The 15,975-nt window shown below is 49.5% G+C and overlaps 1 protein-coding gene across 1 annotated transcript; it reads right to left on the bottom strand.

Moving 5' to 3' along the window:
• Window positions 1–130: 130 nt before the first annotated feature.
• Window positions 131–10,638, bottom strand: PSMC4 (proteasome 26S subunit, ATPase 4). The gene is made up of 11 exons (XM_003812496.6): window positions 10,347–10,638; window positions 9,341–9,439; window positions 9,030–9,216; window positions 7,151–7,297; window positions 6,958–7,067; window positions 6,763–6,856; window positions 1,590–1,757; window positions 1,428–1,504; window positions 1,120–1,288; window positions 857–912; window positions 131–380 (listed from the first exon to the last, which is right to left on the bottom strand). The coding sequence occupies exons 1-11, from the start codon at window positions 10,380–10,382 to the stop codon at window positions 267–269; spliced, it is 1,257 nt and encodes a 418-aa protein (XP_003812544.1). The 5' UTR covers window positions 10,383–10,638; the 3' UTR covers window positions 131–266.
• Between the last annotated feature and the right edge of the window lie 5,337 nt (window positions 10,639–15,975).

Genomic DNA, 15,975 nt, shown 5'->3' with positions numbered 1-15,975 from the left:
TTTGGTTCTCTCAAGCTGCAACCCAGGCCATGCACCTCGTCTGCTCATCTGTCAGATTAAGAGGGACCCAGAGGATCCTATTCAAGGCCCACATTCTCCAAAGGAGTTAAACTTCTAAGAAGAAATTAAATGGATTCGATCTTATCTATTTATTGAAGAAACCAATCCTGGGTAAAGAAAAAAGGGAATGAGGTTTTGGGACAGAGGTGCTGGGGGTGCGAGAGAAGCCCCAGCCCCTGAGTGGTGTGGTGGAGGGAAGGGAAGGGTCACTTGTAAAACTCATGCTCCTGCTCGTCCTTCTTGATGACAGTCTTGTATGCTTTCTCGAAGTCCTTGGCCAGGACAATGTAGCGGTTTTCACGGACAGCCAACATTCCACTCTGTTGAAGGATGAGAGTTAAAATCTACTTCCTGTGGCAGGGCACAGTGGCTCACACCTGTAATCCCGACACTTTGGGAGGCTGAGGTATACAGATCACTTGAGCCCAGGAGTTCGAGACCAGCCTGGGCAACATGGTGAAACCCTGTCTCTACAAAAAATACAAAAATTAGCCAGACGTGGTGGTGGGCGCCTGTAATCCCAGCTACTTGGGAGGCTGAGGTGGGAGGATCACTGCAGTGAGTCATGATTGCCCCACTGCACTCCAGCCTGGGCGACAGAGTGAGTCCCTGTCTCAAAGCAAAACACAAAAAACACTACCCCTGTACTATCCACCCCTAGTGATGGTAGAGGAAGAGAGAGATGGCACCCACGACCCAGGGCAGCCATGAGGGGACAGGACTGCAGCAGAGTGGTTCAGAGAAGAAGGGTCCTCACACACCCGCTGCCTGGATCCAGAGAGAAACCACCACTTACCTCCTGACAGATGGAGTTGATATCAGCTCCTGAAATCTTATCTGGCCGGGCCACATCTGCAGCGAGTTAAGGAAACTATTCCCTGTGTGATGGGGTAAATGCCTGGGGCTGGAAGTCATCTTTGGCCATCTCTGTCACCTCCCCTCCTCCCTGGACCTTGGTCCCACCTGCACAGTCTGGGCTGTGGTGATGGCAGAAGTTGAGCTGAAGATCTAATCCCCGTTCCCAACTAGGGCCCCTCCCTGACTTCTGGAGCAGGATACAGTCTTCCAAGTCAACCTCCTCAGAGAGGTTCATCTTGCTAGTGATAGTGGAGAAAATCAATCTCTTCTGGCGGCGGTCAGGAAGTGGAAATTCAATTTTACGGTCCAGCCGTCCTGGCCGTAGCAGGGCCGGATCCAGGGTGTCTGCTCTGTTTGTGGCCATGATTACCTGACATTGGGGGGCAGGCCAGCTCAGATCTCTGCACTCCTACCTCCTCCCTGTCACGATAACCACCCCTTAGGTGCCAGCCCCCACCTTTCCCCAGTTCCTACACCACACCTCCCCTTGTCCATCCCAAACCCCAAACCTTGACATTGACATTCTGATCAAATCCATCCATCTGATTCAGCAGCTCCAGCAGGATCCTCTGAACCTCCCTGTCGGCTGAGAGTGCACAGCACGGTCAGTCCCAGGCATCCCATGCGACAAGCCTGTCCAAGACCCCGGGCCTTGTTTCAGCATCACTTACCCCCTGTCTGAGCATCGAATCTCTTGGTGGCAATGGCATCAATCTCGTCTATGAAGATGATGGCAGGTGCATTCTCCTTGGCCAGGCGGAACACATCCCGGACCATGCGGGGGCCCTCACCTAGATACTTCTGTACAAACTCCGAGCCCACGACCCGGATGAATGCAGCTGATGACAGGATGACAACAGTTAGGCGGGAATGAGCCTCCTGAGGGGCCCATTCTGCTTTAACAGAAACTGCGAATTCCTTGAAGACATCCTTTTCCTTGGATACCCATACCTAGTAGTTGTGTCATTCCCTCATGCCCAAGGGTGAGCCCCACATCCAGCCCTGAGGAATAGCCATCTACTTGTACCCCACAGTGACCCAGTGGCCTAAATCATGAATCATCCTTACAAATGTGTCACTTTTTTTTTTTTTTTGGAGACAGAGTCTTGCTCTGTCGCCCAGGCTGGAGTGCAGTAGCACAATCTCGGCTCACTACAACTTCTGCCTTCAGGGTTCAAGTGATTCTCCTGCTTCAGCCTCCCGGGTAGCTGGAATTACAGGCGTGCACTGCCATGCCAAGCTAATTTTTGTATTTTTAGTAGAGACGAGGTTTCACCATGTTGGCCAAGCTGGTCTTGAACTCTTGACCTCAAGTGATCCACCCGCCTTAGCCTCCCAAAGTTCTGGGATTACAGGCATGAGCCACCATGTCCAGCCAGATGTGTCATTTTTTTGGCCCAACATTTAAAAATCAGGATATGAAATACTAAAATAAGAAAGAAAAAAACCAGTCTGCATTTCTGGAGCACTTGCAAAATCAGCAAGAAAACAGGCATGCTGCCCATACACTAAGACATCATACTGCCTCGCCAAGAGCTCTGAGTTCCTGTTTGCTATAAGGACCAGCTTTTTAATTTCCTGAAAAAGATCAGGGACCACGGGCATGTTCTGATATAACTGACAATTGGCAATGGGGTTGAAGACAGATTTGTTCTGGGCCCTCCCTTTGGACTTGGAGTACAGTGGTATCATCATAGCTTACTGCAGCCTCAATCTCCTGGGCTCAAGCAATCCTCCCTCTTCAGCCTCCTGAGTAGCTAGGACTATAGGCATGTCCCCACACCTAGCTTTTTAAAATTTTTGAGGAGATGGGGTCTTGCTATATTGCTCAGGCTGGTCTCAAACTCCTGGCCTCAAGCGATCCTCCTGGCTTAGCCTTCCAAAGTGCTGGGATTATAGACATGAGCCACCCCATGCTTGACCCTGGCCTTGTTTCTTAAAGTTACACTTGTTTCTTAAGGATCAGATGCTTTGTGTTGTATGAAGCATACCCCCAGGACTGTCCTTCCAGCCACCAGAGAAGGGAGACATGCAGTCCATAGATAGACTGAGTGGTTTTATGTCATAAGCTAGGAACTGTTCAAGGCTTCAGCCCTGCCCTGTTCACTCCCTAAGATCCAGACTTTACACCTGGCTCAAGGGGTCCCTCTTTCTTGATACTTGCATCAGCTGGGGGCTCATTCAGCATCCTAACCTCAAGATTTCTGACTTTTTCTGCTCTAAACACACCTTGACCACCTGACTTTGGCCATTTACTTGGCTGTTCTGCAAATGTCCAACCAGTTCCACATGAAACCCCCATCCCTGGAATTGCCTTATCTGACCGAGCCTGTCCGTCAGCCTTTCCTACTCAATCACTACAGTCCCCTTCCTACCCCGACCTTCCCTGTCCTCCCAATCTCTCAGCTCCCCCTGGGCTCTACTACTCCTTCCACCTATCCTGGAATGGGCTCCTGCTTCAGTTACTCACTCTTAGTAAGCTATGCTGTCACCGGAACAAATAGATGAATTCCCCCCGAAAAACAAGAGGAAAAAAAGGCTCACACCTGTGATCCCAACACTTTGGGGAGCTGAGGCAGGAGGATGGCTTGAGCCCAGGAGTTCAAGACCAGCCTGGGCAACATAGCAAGACCCTGTCTGTACTGAAAATGAAGATACAAAAATTAGCTGGGCATGGTGGCACACGCCTGTAGTCCCACCTACTTAGGAGAGACTGAGGTGGGGAGGATTGCTTGAGCCCAGGAGATTAAGGTTGCAGTGGGCTATGATCACACCACTGCACTCCAGCCTGGGTGACAGAACAAGACCCTATCTCTCTCTTTTTTTTTTTTTTGGAAACAGAATCTCGCACTATTGGCCGGGCTGGAGTGCAATGGTACGATCTTCGCTCACTGCAACCTCGGCCTCCCGGGTTCAAGCAATTCTCCTGCCTCAGCCTCCCGAGTAGCTGGGATTACAGGCGCCCACCACCATGCCTGGCTAATTTTTTTGTATTTTTAGTAGAGATGGGGTTTCACTATGTTTGCCAGGCTGGTCTCGAACTCCTGACCTCGTGATCTGCCCACCTCGGCCTCCTGAAGTGCTGAGATTATAGCCGTGAGCCACCGCGCCTTGCCAGACATGACCCTGTCTCTAGAAAACAAAACAAAACTCAACCCCAGTCAGCAGCTTTTCCCATTTCTACATCCCTTCTACACCTTCTCTCTTCCCTCCCTCTGCCAGTGACAAACCACCCCAATTCACTCAGAAAAACGACAGAACCTGAAGTGAGGGTCTCTAGTGGGAAAAGCTGGTAAACTTTGAAGGAGGTCTAAAGTTTAGTTCATTGTATTGTACCACTGTTAATTTCCTGGTTTTCCTAATTATACTATGGTTACATAAGATAGTAACATTAGGGAATCTGGGTGAAGGGTACACAGGGCCACACTGGAAGAACTGTCTTGGGCCACACATAAAATACACTAACACTAATGATAGGTGATGAACTTAAAAAAAAAAATCACAGCCGGGTGCAGTGGCTCACACCTGTAATCCCAGAATTTTGGGAGGCCAAGGTGGGTGGATCACCTGAGGCCAGGAGTTCGAGACCAGCCTGGCCAACATGGTGCAACCCCATTTCTACCAAAAGTACAAAAAAAATTAGCCAGGTGTGGTGGCATGTACCTGTAATTGCAGCCACTCGGGAGGCTGAGGTAGGAGAATCGCTTGAACCCAGAAGGCAGAGGTTGCAGTGAACCAAGATAGCACCACTGCACTCCAGCCTGGGCTACAGAGTGAGACTCTGTCTCAAAAAAAAAAAAAAAAAAAAAAATCACACACAAAAAATCTCATAATGTTTTAAGAAGGTTTACGGGCTGGGTGCGGTGGCTCACGCCTGTAATCACAGCACTTTGGAAGGCCCAGGCGGGCGGATCATGAGGTCAGGAGATCTAGACCATCCTGGCTAACACGGTGAAACCCCGTCTCTACTAAAAAATACAAAAAATTAGCCGGGCGTGGTGGCGGGCGCCTGTAGTCTCAGCTACTCAGGAGGCTGAGGCAGGAGAATGGTGTGAACCTGGGAGGTAGAGCGTGCAGTAAGCCGAGATCGCACCACTGCACTCCAGCCTGGACGACAGAGCAAGACTCTATCTCAAAAAAAAAAAAAAAGAAACTTTACGAATCTGTGTCGGGCCACATTATCTGTTTGCTTTTCCAACTAAGACATCACCTCCATAAGGAGGTGTTCTGTTTACTGCCACGTCTCTATTCTTTTTTTTTTTGAGACGGAGTCTCACTCTGTCACCCAGGCTGAAGTGCAGTGGCGCCATCTCAGCTCACTGCAAGCTCCGCCTCCCGGGTTCACGCTGAGTAGCTGGGACTACAGGCGCTGGCCACGACGCCCAGCTAATATATATATATATTTTTTTTTGTTTTTTTTTTTGAGACGGAGTCTCGCTCTGTCGCCCAGGCTGGAGTACAGTGGCGTGATCTGGGCTCACTGCAAGCTCCGCCTCCTGGGTTCACACCATTCTCCTGCCTCAGCCTCCCAAGTAGCTGGGACTACAGGCGACCGCCACCGCACCTGGCTAATTTTTTTGTATTTTTAATAGAGACGGGGTTTCACCGTGGTCTCGATCTCCTGATCTCGTGATCCTCCCACCTCGGCCTCCCAAAGTGCTGGGATTACAGGCGTGAGCCACCGCACCTGGCCCATGTCTCTAGCATCTACAACACATCCTGGCACATAGTAGGTGCCAATAAACAGTCACTGAATGACTGAGTTCTAGGTGTCTATTTCTTTTTTCCCAGTCAAGGCAAGGGACATCTCTGATTGTCATCTTTGCATTCCAGCACAAGGCTTGGTACAGAGTAAAAGTTCAATAAAGTGCCAAGCAAATGAGTAACAATGACAACAGCTAACATTTATTGCCCATTCCAGATGCTTTGTATCAATTTGCTCTTCTGAACACCCACCCCAGAAAAATAGGTACTATGATTGTTTCCATCTGACAGGTGAGGAAACTGAGTCACAGAGAGGTTAATTTACCCAGGATCACATAAGAAGTTGCTGGGGGAGTTAAGATTTCAAAGCCAGGCAGTCTAGCCCCAGAAAACATACTGCTTAACTACTACCTCCTACTGCTCCCTGGCTCACATGTGTTAAGATCTGAACATATGCTTAAGATTTTAGGGCTTTAAAAAAAAAAAAGTTATAGAGTGAGTGACTTTCAGACATTTTTGTCTGGCACCTACAATAAGAAATACATTTTTGGGGCCAGACACATGGCTCACGCCTGTAATCCCAGCACTTTGGGAGGCAGAGGTGGGAGGATCCCTTGAGCCCAGGAGTTCAAGACCAGCCTGGGCAACAGAGTGAGACCCTATCTCTACAAAAAAATTTAAGAATTAAAATATATATATATTTTTTTGAAGAACCACAAGTATACATGAGTGTGCACATCTGTATGAAACAAGTTTCACGAAACAGATGAACTTGCACCATATATACTTGTACCATGGTATAAATACCATGTGGATGTTCTCTGGCGCTTTCTGTTCTATTTCATGTTTCAAAATATTGGCTGCAACCCACAAATTGAAATTCATAATTACTAATAGGTCACAACCCATTGTAGGAAAACACTGCATTATTTCATTAACTGCTCACTATCACCGGGTGAAATGAGTCTTCAACTACTAGGAGAGGCCCAAGGAGGTGAAGTCAGCACAGCCAGTAATATGCACACGTGGGCTGTGACCCCAGAGTCTGTTTCTAATTACTGTGCAGTGCCAGTGAGCGAGCAGGGAGCAAGGCGAAGAGGCCAGAAGATGAGAGCTCGGGGCAGGGGCGAAAGGGCTCACCTGTTGTGTGATGTGCCACCGCCTTTGCCAACATGGTCTTCCCGCAGCCAGGTGGGCCATACATGAGGACGCCTCGGGGGGGATCGATGCCGATCTGAAACCCAGAGGAAGGAAGAGAAGTGGGAGTCAGGGGTTCCACCTCCAACCCCAGACCCAATGGGGCCTCTCCCTTCCCTGCCACCTGCACCGCCTCACCTGCTTGTAGAGCTCGAAATGCGTGAGCGGGAGCTCCACGGCCTCCCGCACCTCCTGCTTCTGGATGTCCATGCCTCCGATGTCCGCGTACATCACATCTGGCTTCTGGTCTGGTGGGAGAGCAGAGCTGGGGCTCCTGGCCAGGTCCTCAAGGTCCCCATGGGGCCCTCCCAGCTGCAGGCTCCCCCTTTACCTGAGGTGAGCATCATGATGCTGCTGTCGGCTTCGGGGGGCAGCACGTCCACCAGCGCATTGCTGTGCTTGTGGAGGGCCACTGAGGCATTGGGCTTGAGCAGCTCCCGATCGATGGTGCTCAGGATGCGCACATAATAGTTGGAGCCTGCGAGAAGGGAGAGAGGAAAACGAGAAGTGTCAGCCTGGAAACTGCCCCTTCCCCCTTCCTCCCTCCTAATCTCCACACCGCCAACATCTCTGGTTCAGACCCTGAGGGGTCCCCTCTCGGCTTCCAGCCTTCCCTCCTGCTGTCCGTCCCCAGTATTCACACGAACTCCTTGTCTACCGCCCTGATTCTCTCTTGACATCCAGCCCTGGCTGTCCAGCAGGCCTCCCCCTGCATCTCATACTAGTGAGGCACACTTCTGTTTCCAGGCTCAGTCTCTCTCCTGATTGTCAGACCTGGCTGACCAGCAGCCTCCTGGACACCTCCCATGATGCTCTGGACTGCCCTCCCTGTCTTCCCACAAACCTACTCCTCTACCCATGGTGCCATCTCAGGGAAAGCCACACTATCCCAACTCCCACAGGTCAAAGAGAAAGGCCTCATCCTGGATACCACCCTCTCCTCACTTCCTCATAGCCCACCAGTCCAATTCCAGGCACAATCGCACACCTTTCTCCAAAACCTTTACAAGAACATGGCTTGGTCCAGAGGAGCAGAGCCCAGAAACAAGAAAAAACAGATAAGATGCCAGTGACAGTGACTATCAAGAGGGCAAGGCCTAGACCTATATAAACAGCAGCAGCTACAATATACTCTGATAAGGACTCTGAGTCCCTATCAGGGCCCAGTATTTTTTTTCTTTTTTTTAGACAGAGTGTTGCTCTGTCACCCAGGCTGTAGTACAGTGTCGCGATCTCGGCTCACTGCAACCTCCACCTCCTGGGTTCAACAGATCCTGTGCCTCAACCACCCGCGTAGCTGGGATGGCAAATGTGTGCCACCACACCCAGCTAATTTTTATATTTTCAGTAGAGACGGGGTTTTGCCATGTTGCCCAGCCTGGTCTCAAACTTCTGGCCTCAAGTGATCTGCCCACCTGAGTCTCCCAAAGTACTGGGATTATACGTGTGAGGCACCATGGCTGGCCTCAGAGCCCAATCTTTTAACACTCCTACTCATCGTTTCAAACTGCAGGCCCCAAACCAGTAGTAGTTGTGAAATCAATTTGGAAGGTCATGACCAGAACTGTGTTTAAAGCAAAACAGACTAGAATAGGATAGAAAACATCAGCATATACCACACCTAGTAAGGCTAAATATTTCATGGTGAAACTTATGTTTTATACATCTATCTAAAAAGTAAGAGACAGATACAGATAATCACAATGTAAAATACATTTCTGGCCAGGTGCAGTGGGGCTCACGCCTGTAATCCCAACACTTTCGGAGGGTGAGGCAGGTGGATCGCCTGAGGTCAGGAGTTCAAGACCAGGCTGGCCAACATGGTGAAACCCTGTCTCTACTAATAATACAAAAATTAGCCAGACTTGGTGGTCCATGCCTGTAATCCCAGCTACTTGGGAGGCTGAGACAGGAGAATCGTGTGAACCTGGGAGGTGGAGGTTGCAGTGAGCCGAGATCATGCCATTGCACTCCAGCCTGGACAAGAGCAAAACTCTGCCTCAAAACAAAAAACAAACAAACAAAAAAAACATAGATATACATATATACGTGTATATATATATATATGTATGTATTTCTACCTTTCGATCAGTCAAAATACTCTGAAGAACATTGCACTGCACTGCCCTGCCTTGTTTGCTGCTGCCTAGCACATGGTAGGAAATAGTTGTTAAGTGGACAGATGAATGAATGAGGTGTCCTTAGCACACCTGTGGTAGAGCCCACGATGGCTGTATTCTGATCCACAGCCTCCAGAAATTGTCCGATGACCAGCGGGATGCTTTGGATTCGCTTCACCTCCTCCTGGGCATGGAGAAATTCCTTTTTCAGGTTCTTTTGCTCATCTTTGATGTATTCCTCCTGCACCTCCAGGAACTCCAGCTCTTGCTGCAGCTTCTGCGAGCAGAGAGGGGACAGAAGGGGATGGCTCCAGACTTGCTGATCCAGAGAGTGGTGGAAAGTGGGGAAGAGTATGAGATGCCAGGTCCTGTGCAAGGTCTGGGTTGGGGGTTGAATGTACCTTGTAGCGGCTGTACAGGTCCTCCAGGTCCTCAGGCTCAGGGCCCAGGAAGGACAGGCCGGTCTGGGGCCGGGACACGGACAGTGCTGGGATCTCATCCTAGACCAAAGGGGATAACTCACATTGGAAGAAGACAGTCCTCTCATGAAAGCTTCTCAACTTCACTAATGTTTGTTCCCCTCCCCACTTCACCCTGATGTCACTTAGCTCCTAACAGACCCCTGATATCTTAAGACCCTCTAAATAGATCCTGGAAACCTTTTGGCCACCTAAACAAGCTCTTTATGTCAACTTGCCCCTCAAACAGATCTTATGTTATCATATACCACTCATAACATGTCCCCAGTGTCACACAACCCCCAACTAGGATCTAAACGTCACATCAACTCCTTATCAGACCCAAATGCCACCCAATCCCCTTCAAGAGGTTCCTAATGTCACATGGCTCTCCTAGATAGGCTGTTAAAGTGACTGCGCCTTCAACGAGTCCCAACATTCCCCAGTTTCCCCTCAAAGATCCCTTATGTCACAGTCTCCTAACTCACATTAGACCTAAATATCACTCAGCCAAGCCACAGATAATACTTAACTACCCGCCCCATTACCCCCATCAGCAAAGCCCTGAACATCAGTCAGCCCCGCAGCCTAGACCCGGGGATCACTCGGCCGCACGGCGGGATCCCATACATCACTCACCGCCTGACCCAATCCCAACGCCGGGCCACCGACCTCACTAAGCACTACCGGCCAGGGTTCGAAATCAATCCGTCTCAAAGACCCACTAACGTCACTCACTCCCCCAGCCCCGCTTTCTGAGCCTTACCTCCTACCATCACTCGGCCACCCAGACAGGCCTTCGAATGGCACAAAGCTCTCCACCGAGGCCTCTGAAATAACCCCAACCTGGGCCGGGGTCCTGGAAGCCATTCCTCCCCCCACTCAGGTCTGGCTTCACCCTCTCCCCGCGAGCCCGGCCCGGACTAAAAAGCCCAAGTCCCCACTGTACCTGAGCCTTCTCCACCAAGATGCCTATCTCCTCCATAGTGACCAAGCCGGCCTCTGTGTGGCCTGGGATGATCTGTCACCGCTTCCGCTGACGACAACGGAAGTCCCTGGCTGAGGAGGCTTCTGGGAAGTGTAGTTTAAGTTACCGCTGAGAGGTGCTGGAAGGGCAGGATAGGACGAAGGGCTGGTCTGGGCTCCGCCCTCAACATAAGCTCATGCGCTGTCCGTACCCGCAGGCGCGAGGGCGGGACGGGAGCTGTGCGCGTGCGCAGTATCACGCGATGGCGCCATCTCGCCTGCCGTGGAGGGCTAGGGGTTCTCTCCGGGAGGTGGCGCAGCCCCGTTGCTCTTTCAACGGAGTAAGTTCGCAGAGCTCTGGCACGGACAGTCTGGCGGCCAACTGCTCTTCGCTTTCTAGTGTCTGGGCTGGAGGGTCCTTGAGCTGGGTTCCACAGAAGGGATTGATCGTACGGGCGGGTAAGGTCTCCACGTGGCGCTGATCCCAAGATTGTGCGCCGCGCGGGCGTGGGAAGATCCGAGCTGCCCCTGAAGGTGACATTTCATACTGGGCTTTACCCCGGGATTGAGGAGCCCCGAGCCCGCAGTGAGCAACCAATCGAGTAGAACCCACGCGTCTGGGCTGGGGAAAAGGAGGCAGCGAGTGCCCAGAAGTTGGGTTGCACAGGAGATCCATAGACCTTAGTTCTGTATCCCAGGTTTCCGCCTTGCAAATCTATGCCAGGTCCTGTGCTTAAGCTTTACAGGCGTCATCGTCGCAGGTATTATGTTTCCTCATTTATAGAGAAGGAGACAAGCTCAGAGCCACGAAGCCACCAGCCACAGTCAACAATGTGCCGAAGGGACAAAGCATAGATTGGGACCCAGGTCTGTCTGTCCCCAAAGCCTGTACTCTTGGCCCCAGGGATACACTGCTACCCTTCACACCAGCTACAATTTTTGTTAAGTAAACCTTTTATTGAAGTTAAATAAAGAGAAGAGCACAAATCATTACAGCTCGACAAAATTACACAAAGTGAACATGCCCATACAACCTGAATCCAGATCGCAAAACCAAACAGTAGAAGCCTCATGTGCTCCCCTTTCCCCCATCCCTTCTTCTCCCCCCTCCACTCCCCGCCCCGAGACGGAGTCTCACTCTGTTGCCCAGGCTAATATTTGTATTTTTAGTAGAGACAGGGTTTCACCATGTTGGCCAGGCCGGTCACAAACTCCTGACCTCAAGTGATCTGCCTGCCTTGGCCTCCCAAAGTGCTGGGAGTATAGGCGTGAGCCACCACTTCCGGCCTCCCGATCCCTTCTAAAGGTTATCATTCATCTGTCTTTTTTCTTTTTTTTTTTAAGAGATAGAGTCTCTGTCGCCCAGGCTGGAGTGCAGTGGCACGATCATAGCTCACTAGAGTCTCCAACTGCTGGCCTCAAGCTATCCTCTCTCCTCAGCCTCTGAAAGCACTGGGATTACAGGCATGACCCACCCCATGTAGCCTTTAAAAATATATCTTTTGAAAGAGGTTCTTGCTCTGTTGCCCAGGCTGGAGTGCAGTGGTGAGATCACTACTCACTCCAGGTTCAACCTCCCAGACTCAAGCAATCCTATACCTCAGCTTCCCAAGCATCTGGAACTACAGGCGTGTGCCACCACGCCTTGCTAATTTTAAAATGTTTTTTGTAGAGATAGGGTTTTGCTGTGTTGCCCAGGCTGGTCACGAACTCCTGGACTCAGATGATCCTCCCACTTCAGCCTTCCAAAGTGCTGGGATTACAGACATGAGCCACTGTGCCTGGTTGGACTCGCCCCGACTTGTAACAGCTGGGTTACTTTTGTTTGTTTTGAATTCTCCTTCTCTCTAGACCAGTACTCTGTGTACTGTGTTTGGCTTCTTTTAGTTAATGTTGTTTTTGTGAGATTCATGCATACTGTGTGTAGAAATAGTTCTTTCATTTTCATTCTGGATGGTTTCCATTTTATGACTATGCCCTATACCTCAGACTGGATATTTTCCAGTTTAGGGGTGTTATGGTGCTATTGTTACTGGGGGTCCTTGTTCTTAGAGCTCCCAAGATGGTGGTGGGCCGCTTCCAAGATGGCAGTAAGTCTCTTGTTCTCTGACCTGGGGTTCTTGGCCTCACGGATTCCAAGGAATGGAATCTTGGGCCATGCGGTGAGTGTTATAGCTCTATTCAGCTCGATTAGGAGGAACCCCGGGCACTTAGCCCGCGCAAGAACAATGGCGAGCCTCTAGCCCAATTGGGAGCGGCAATGGGTGCCGCCTCGCTGGATCAGAAGTGCAGTGGACACCCGGATCCGGAGGGGTGGAAGTCAGCGGCAGGTCTGCCACAGCTGCCATGGCAGCAGACAGCAGCGGTGGACAGTGAGCGAAAGCTCAGCTCAAGCCATAACAAACACAGACCAGAAGAGTGTACAGTTGCAAGGTTTAATAGAGTGAAAACAGACTCCCATAAAATGGGAGGAGACCCAAAGGGGATTGCCGTTGCGGGCTCCAGTGCCTGGGTTATATCCCGCCGATCATTGTCCCTCTCTCTGTGCTCTCAGGCGTTAGATGATTGGCTATTTCTTTACCTTCTGTTTTTGCCTAATTCTCATTTTAGTGAGCTCTCTTTACTACCTGATTGGTTGGGTGTGACCTAAGTGGCAAGCCCCTTGTTTAAAGGTGGATGCGGTCACCTTCCCAGTTGGCTTAGAGATTCTTAGTCGGCCTAGGAAATCCAGCTAGTCCTGTCTCTCACTATGAATATTCTAGTCTCTCACTATGAATATTCACTATGAATATTCTAGTATTCTAGTATGAATATTTCTTTGGGCAAACTTATGTATTCATTTCTTCTGAAAATAGATCCCCCTCCCAAAGAAAAACAAAAACAAAAACAAAATAGACCCAAGTGTGGAATTGCTGGTCGTAGGGCAGGTATGTATTTAGCTTTAGTAGACACTGTCAGACTGTATTAATTTACACTCCCACCATTTGTATGTATACTTTTGATATTTTGTGTGTTTGGACATTGTTTTCTGTTTGGTGGATGGATCATGGGTTGTCACACGAGACACCACTTGTGCATTTACTTTTGGCCAGGAAAATTCCAAACCATGATCTCATAACAGCCCTCAGAGGTAGGTTTGCTTTTCCTCATTTTACAAATGAAACTGAGGTGCAGACAGGGGAAAGCCACTTCCATTAAGTTACAGAGAGAATTGGTGGCTCCTGCTCAGTGGAGACCACTGAGTAGGGAGCATCACTCTGCTGGGAGAACCCAGAGATTCATTAGATCTGGCTCCTGCCTTTCTTAAGGTCCTAGTGTCTGTGTTTCCACAAAAAAAAGGGAAAATGACAATGACAATAAATCTTTTTGTTTTCCTCTGCATGAGCAACTCTTAATTCTGTAAGTTTTTGTTTTTGTTTTTGTTTTTGTTTTGAGACAGAGCCTTGCTCTGGCGCCCAGGCTGGAGTGCAGTGGCACAATCTTGGCTCACTGCAACTCTGCCTCCCAGGTTCAAGTGATTCTCATGCCTCAGCCTCTGGAGCAGCTGGGACTATAGGCGTGGGCCACCACACCTGGGTAATTTTTTGTATTTTTAGTAGAGACGGAGTTTGGCCATGCTGGCCAGGCTAGTCTCAAACTCCTAATCTCAAGTGATCTACCCTCCCAAGCCTCGAAAAGTGATGGGATTACAGGCGTGAGCCACCGTGCCTAACTTGGGCAACTCTTAATTCTGTATCCCAGGTTTCTACCTTACACCCAAAAGGCAACCTCGATTTTTACTTGAGACTTAGAATCTATTACTTAAAATGGAATCCATCATCTTGCCCCTGGCCTCCCATCCTTCCTGTTTCCAGGCTTCAGACTGAAACTCATCTGAGAGCTTTGCCTTTATTCCCCTAAGCCCAAATAATTGCCAGGTTCTCTCTGGCCCCTTTGGTAATGACAAATCAGTGTATCCCTTTGGAATTTTTATGGATAATAATCATAAATAACCATTTCCTGAACACTGACTATTGTGAACTAAAACAAAAATCAGGCCAAGTGCTCATTCCTGCTCCTATAATCTCAGCACTTTGGGAGGTGCAGGCAGGAGGGTTGCTTGAGCCCAGGAGCTCAAGACCACCCTGGGCAACATAGTGAGACCAAAAAATGTTTAAAAATTAACCCAGCATGGTCGTGCGCCCGTAGTTCCAGCCACTCAGGAGGCTCAGGTGGGAAAATCACTTGAGCCTAGGAGGTCAAGGCTGCCAGTGAGCCAAGATTATGCCACTGCACTCCAGCATGGGCGACAGAGTGAGAGACCCTGTCTCAAAAAAAAAAAAAAAAAAAAAAGGAAGGAAAGAGAAAAACCTACTTTTAGAGAATTAAAGTTAGTTTGATTCAGAAGTCTTACTGAGGATCACAACCTGGGAGAGTCTTTCAGAGTAACCGTTGGACTGCTCCGGAGGGTTTCAGCCTGCGGTTTTTATACAGGTGGCTGCAGCTCATGTTCTCAGAAGTTACAGGAGAGCAAAATCCCATCAAGGTTTGGGTGTGACACATAATCATTAATCCTCTTCGATATTTTCATACACACAGGCAGAGGCAAGGGCTAGGATCAATGAACTTTTCTTTTTTTTTTTTTTTTGAGACCCAGTCTCCCTCTGTCACCCAGGCTGGAGGGCAATAGGACAATCTCGGCTCACTGCAACCTCTGCCTCCTGGGTTCCAGTGATTCTCCTGCCTCAGCCTCCCAAGTAGCTAGGATTACAGGTGTCTGCCACCATGCCCAGCTAATTTTTGAACTTATCTTTTCCAAAATACAGTGATTTGGGCCGGGTGCGGTGGCTCACGCCTGTAATCCCAGCATTTTAGGAGGCCGAGGCGAGTGGATCACCTGCAGTCAGGAGTTCGAGACCAGTCTGGCCAGCATGGTAAAACCCCGTCTCTACTAAAAAATACAAAAAATTAGCTGGGCGTGGTGGTGTGTGCCTGTAATCCCAGCTACTCAGGAGGCTGAGGCAGAAGAATTGCTGGAACCTGGGAGGCAGAGGTTACAGTGAGCCAAGATGGCACCATTGCACTCCAGCCTGGAGACAGAGCAAGGCTCCCATCTCAAAAAAAAAAAATCTCTTTTCTTAGAAATTTGAAAAAAAAGGCTGGGTGTAATGGCTCACGTCTGTAATCCTAGTACTTTGGGAGGCTGAGGCAGGCGGATCACTTGAGGTCTGAAGTTTGAGACCAGCCTGGCCAACATGGTGAAACCCCGTCTCTGTTAAAAATACAAAAATTAGCCTGACATGGTGGCATGTACCACTGTGGCTTCTAAGTCCAATTTATCAATTTTTTCTTTTATGAGTCATGCTGTTGGTGTTGTATTTTTAAAAACCTTAGCCTGGTGAAAACTCACAGTTTTTTTAAATGTTTTCTTCAGAAGTTTGATAGTTCAACTGGCTGGGTGTGGTGGCTCACATCTGTATTCCCCCCACTTTGGGGGGCGAAAAAGAAGTTTGATAACTCGATATTTCACATTTACATCTATGTTCCATTTCGAGTTTGTTGTTGTTGTTTTTGAGACAGAGTCTCATTCGGCCGCCCAGGCTGGAGTGCAGTGGTGCGATCTGGGCCCACTG

Source organism: Pan paniscus, chromosome 20, assembly GCF_029289425.2.
Source record: "Pan paniscus chromosome 20, NHGRI_mPanPan1-v2.0_pri, whole genome shotgun sequence".
NCBI lineage: Eukaryota > Metazoa > Chordata > Mammalia > Primates > Hominidae > Pan > Pan paniscus.
This window is presented reverse-complemented; position numbering and strand designations above follow the sequence as displayed.

Bases quoted from the DNA above. Each gene is read 5' to 3' on its own strand.
- PSMC4 (XM_003812496.6), bottom strand. From the start codon at position 10,382: ATGGAGGAGATAGGCATCTTGGTGGAGAAGGCTCAG. The intron at 9,217-9,340 runs GTACATTCAACC...CTCTGCTCGCAG, and splicing joins ACCTGTACAGCCGCTACAAG to AAGCTGCAGCAAGAGCTGGA. The intron at 381-856 runs GTAAGTGGTGGT...ATCCTTCAACAG, and splicing joins TCAACTCCATCTGTCAGGAG to AGTGGAATGTTGGCTGTCCG.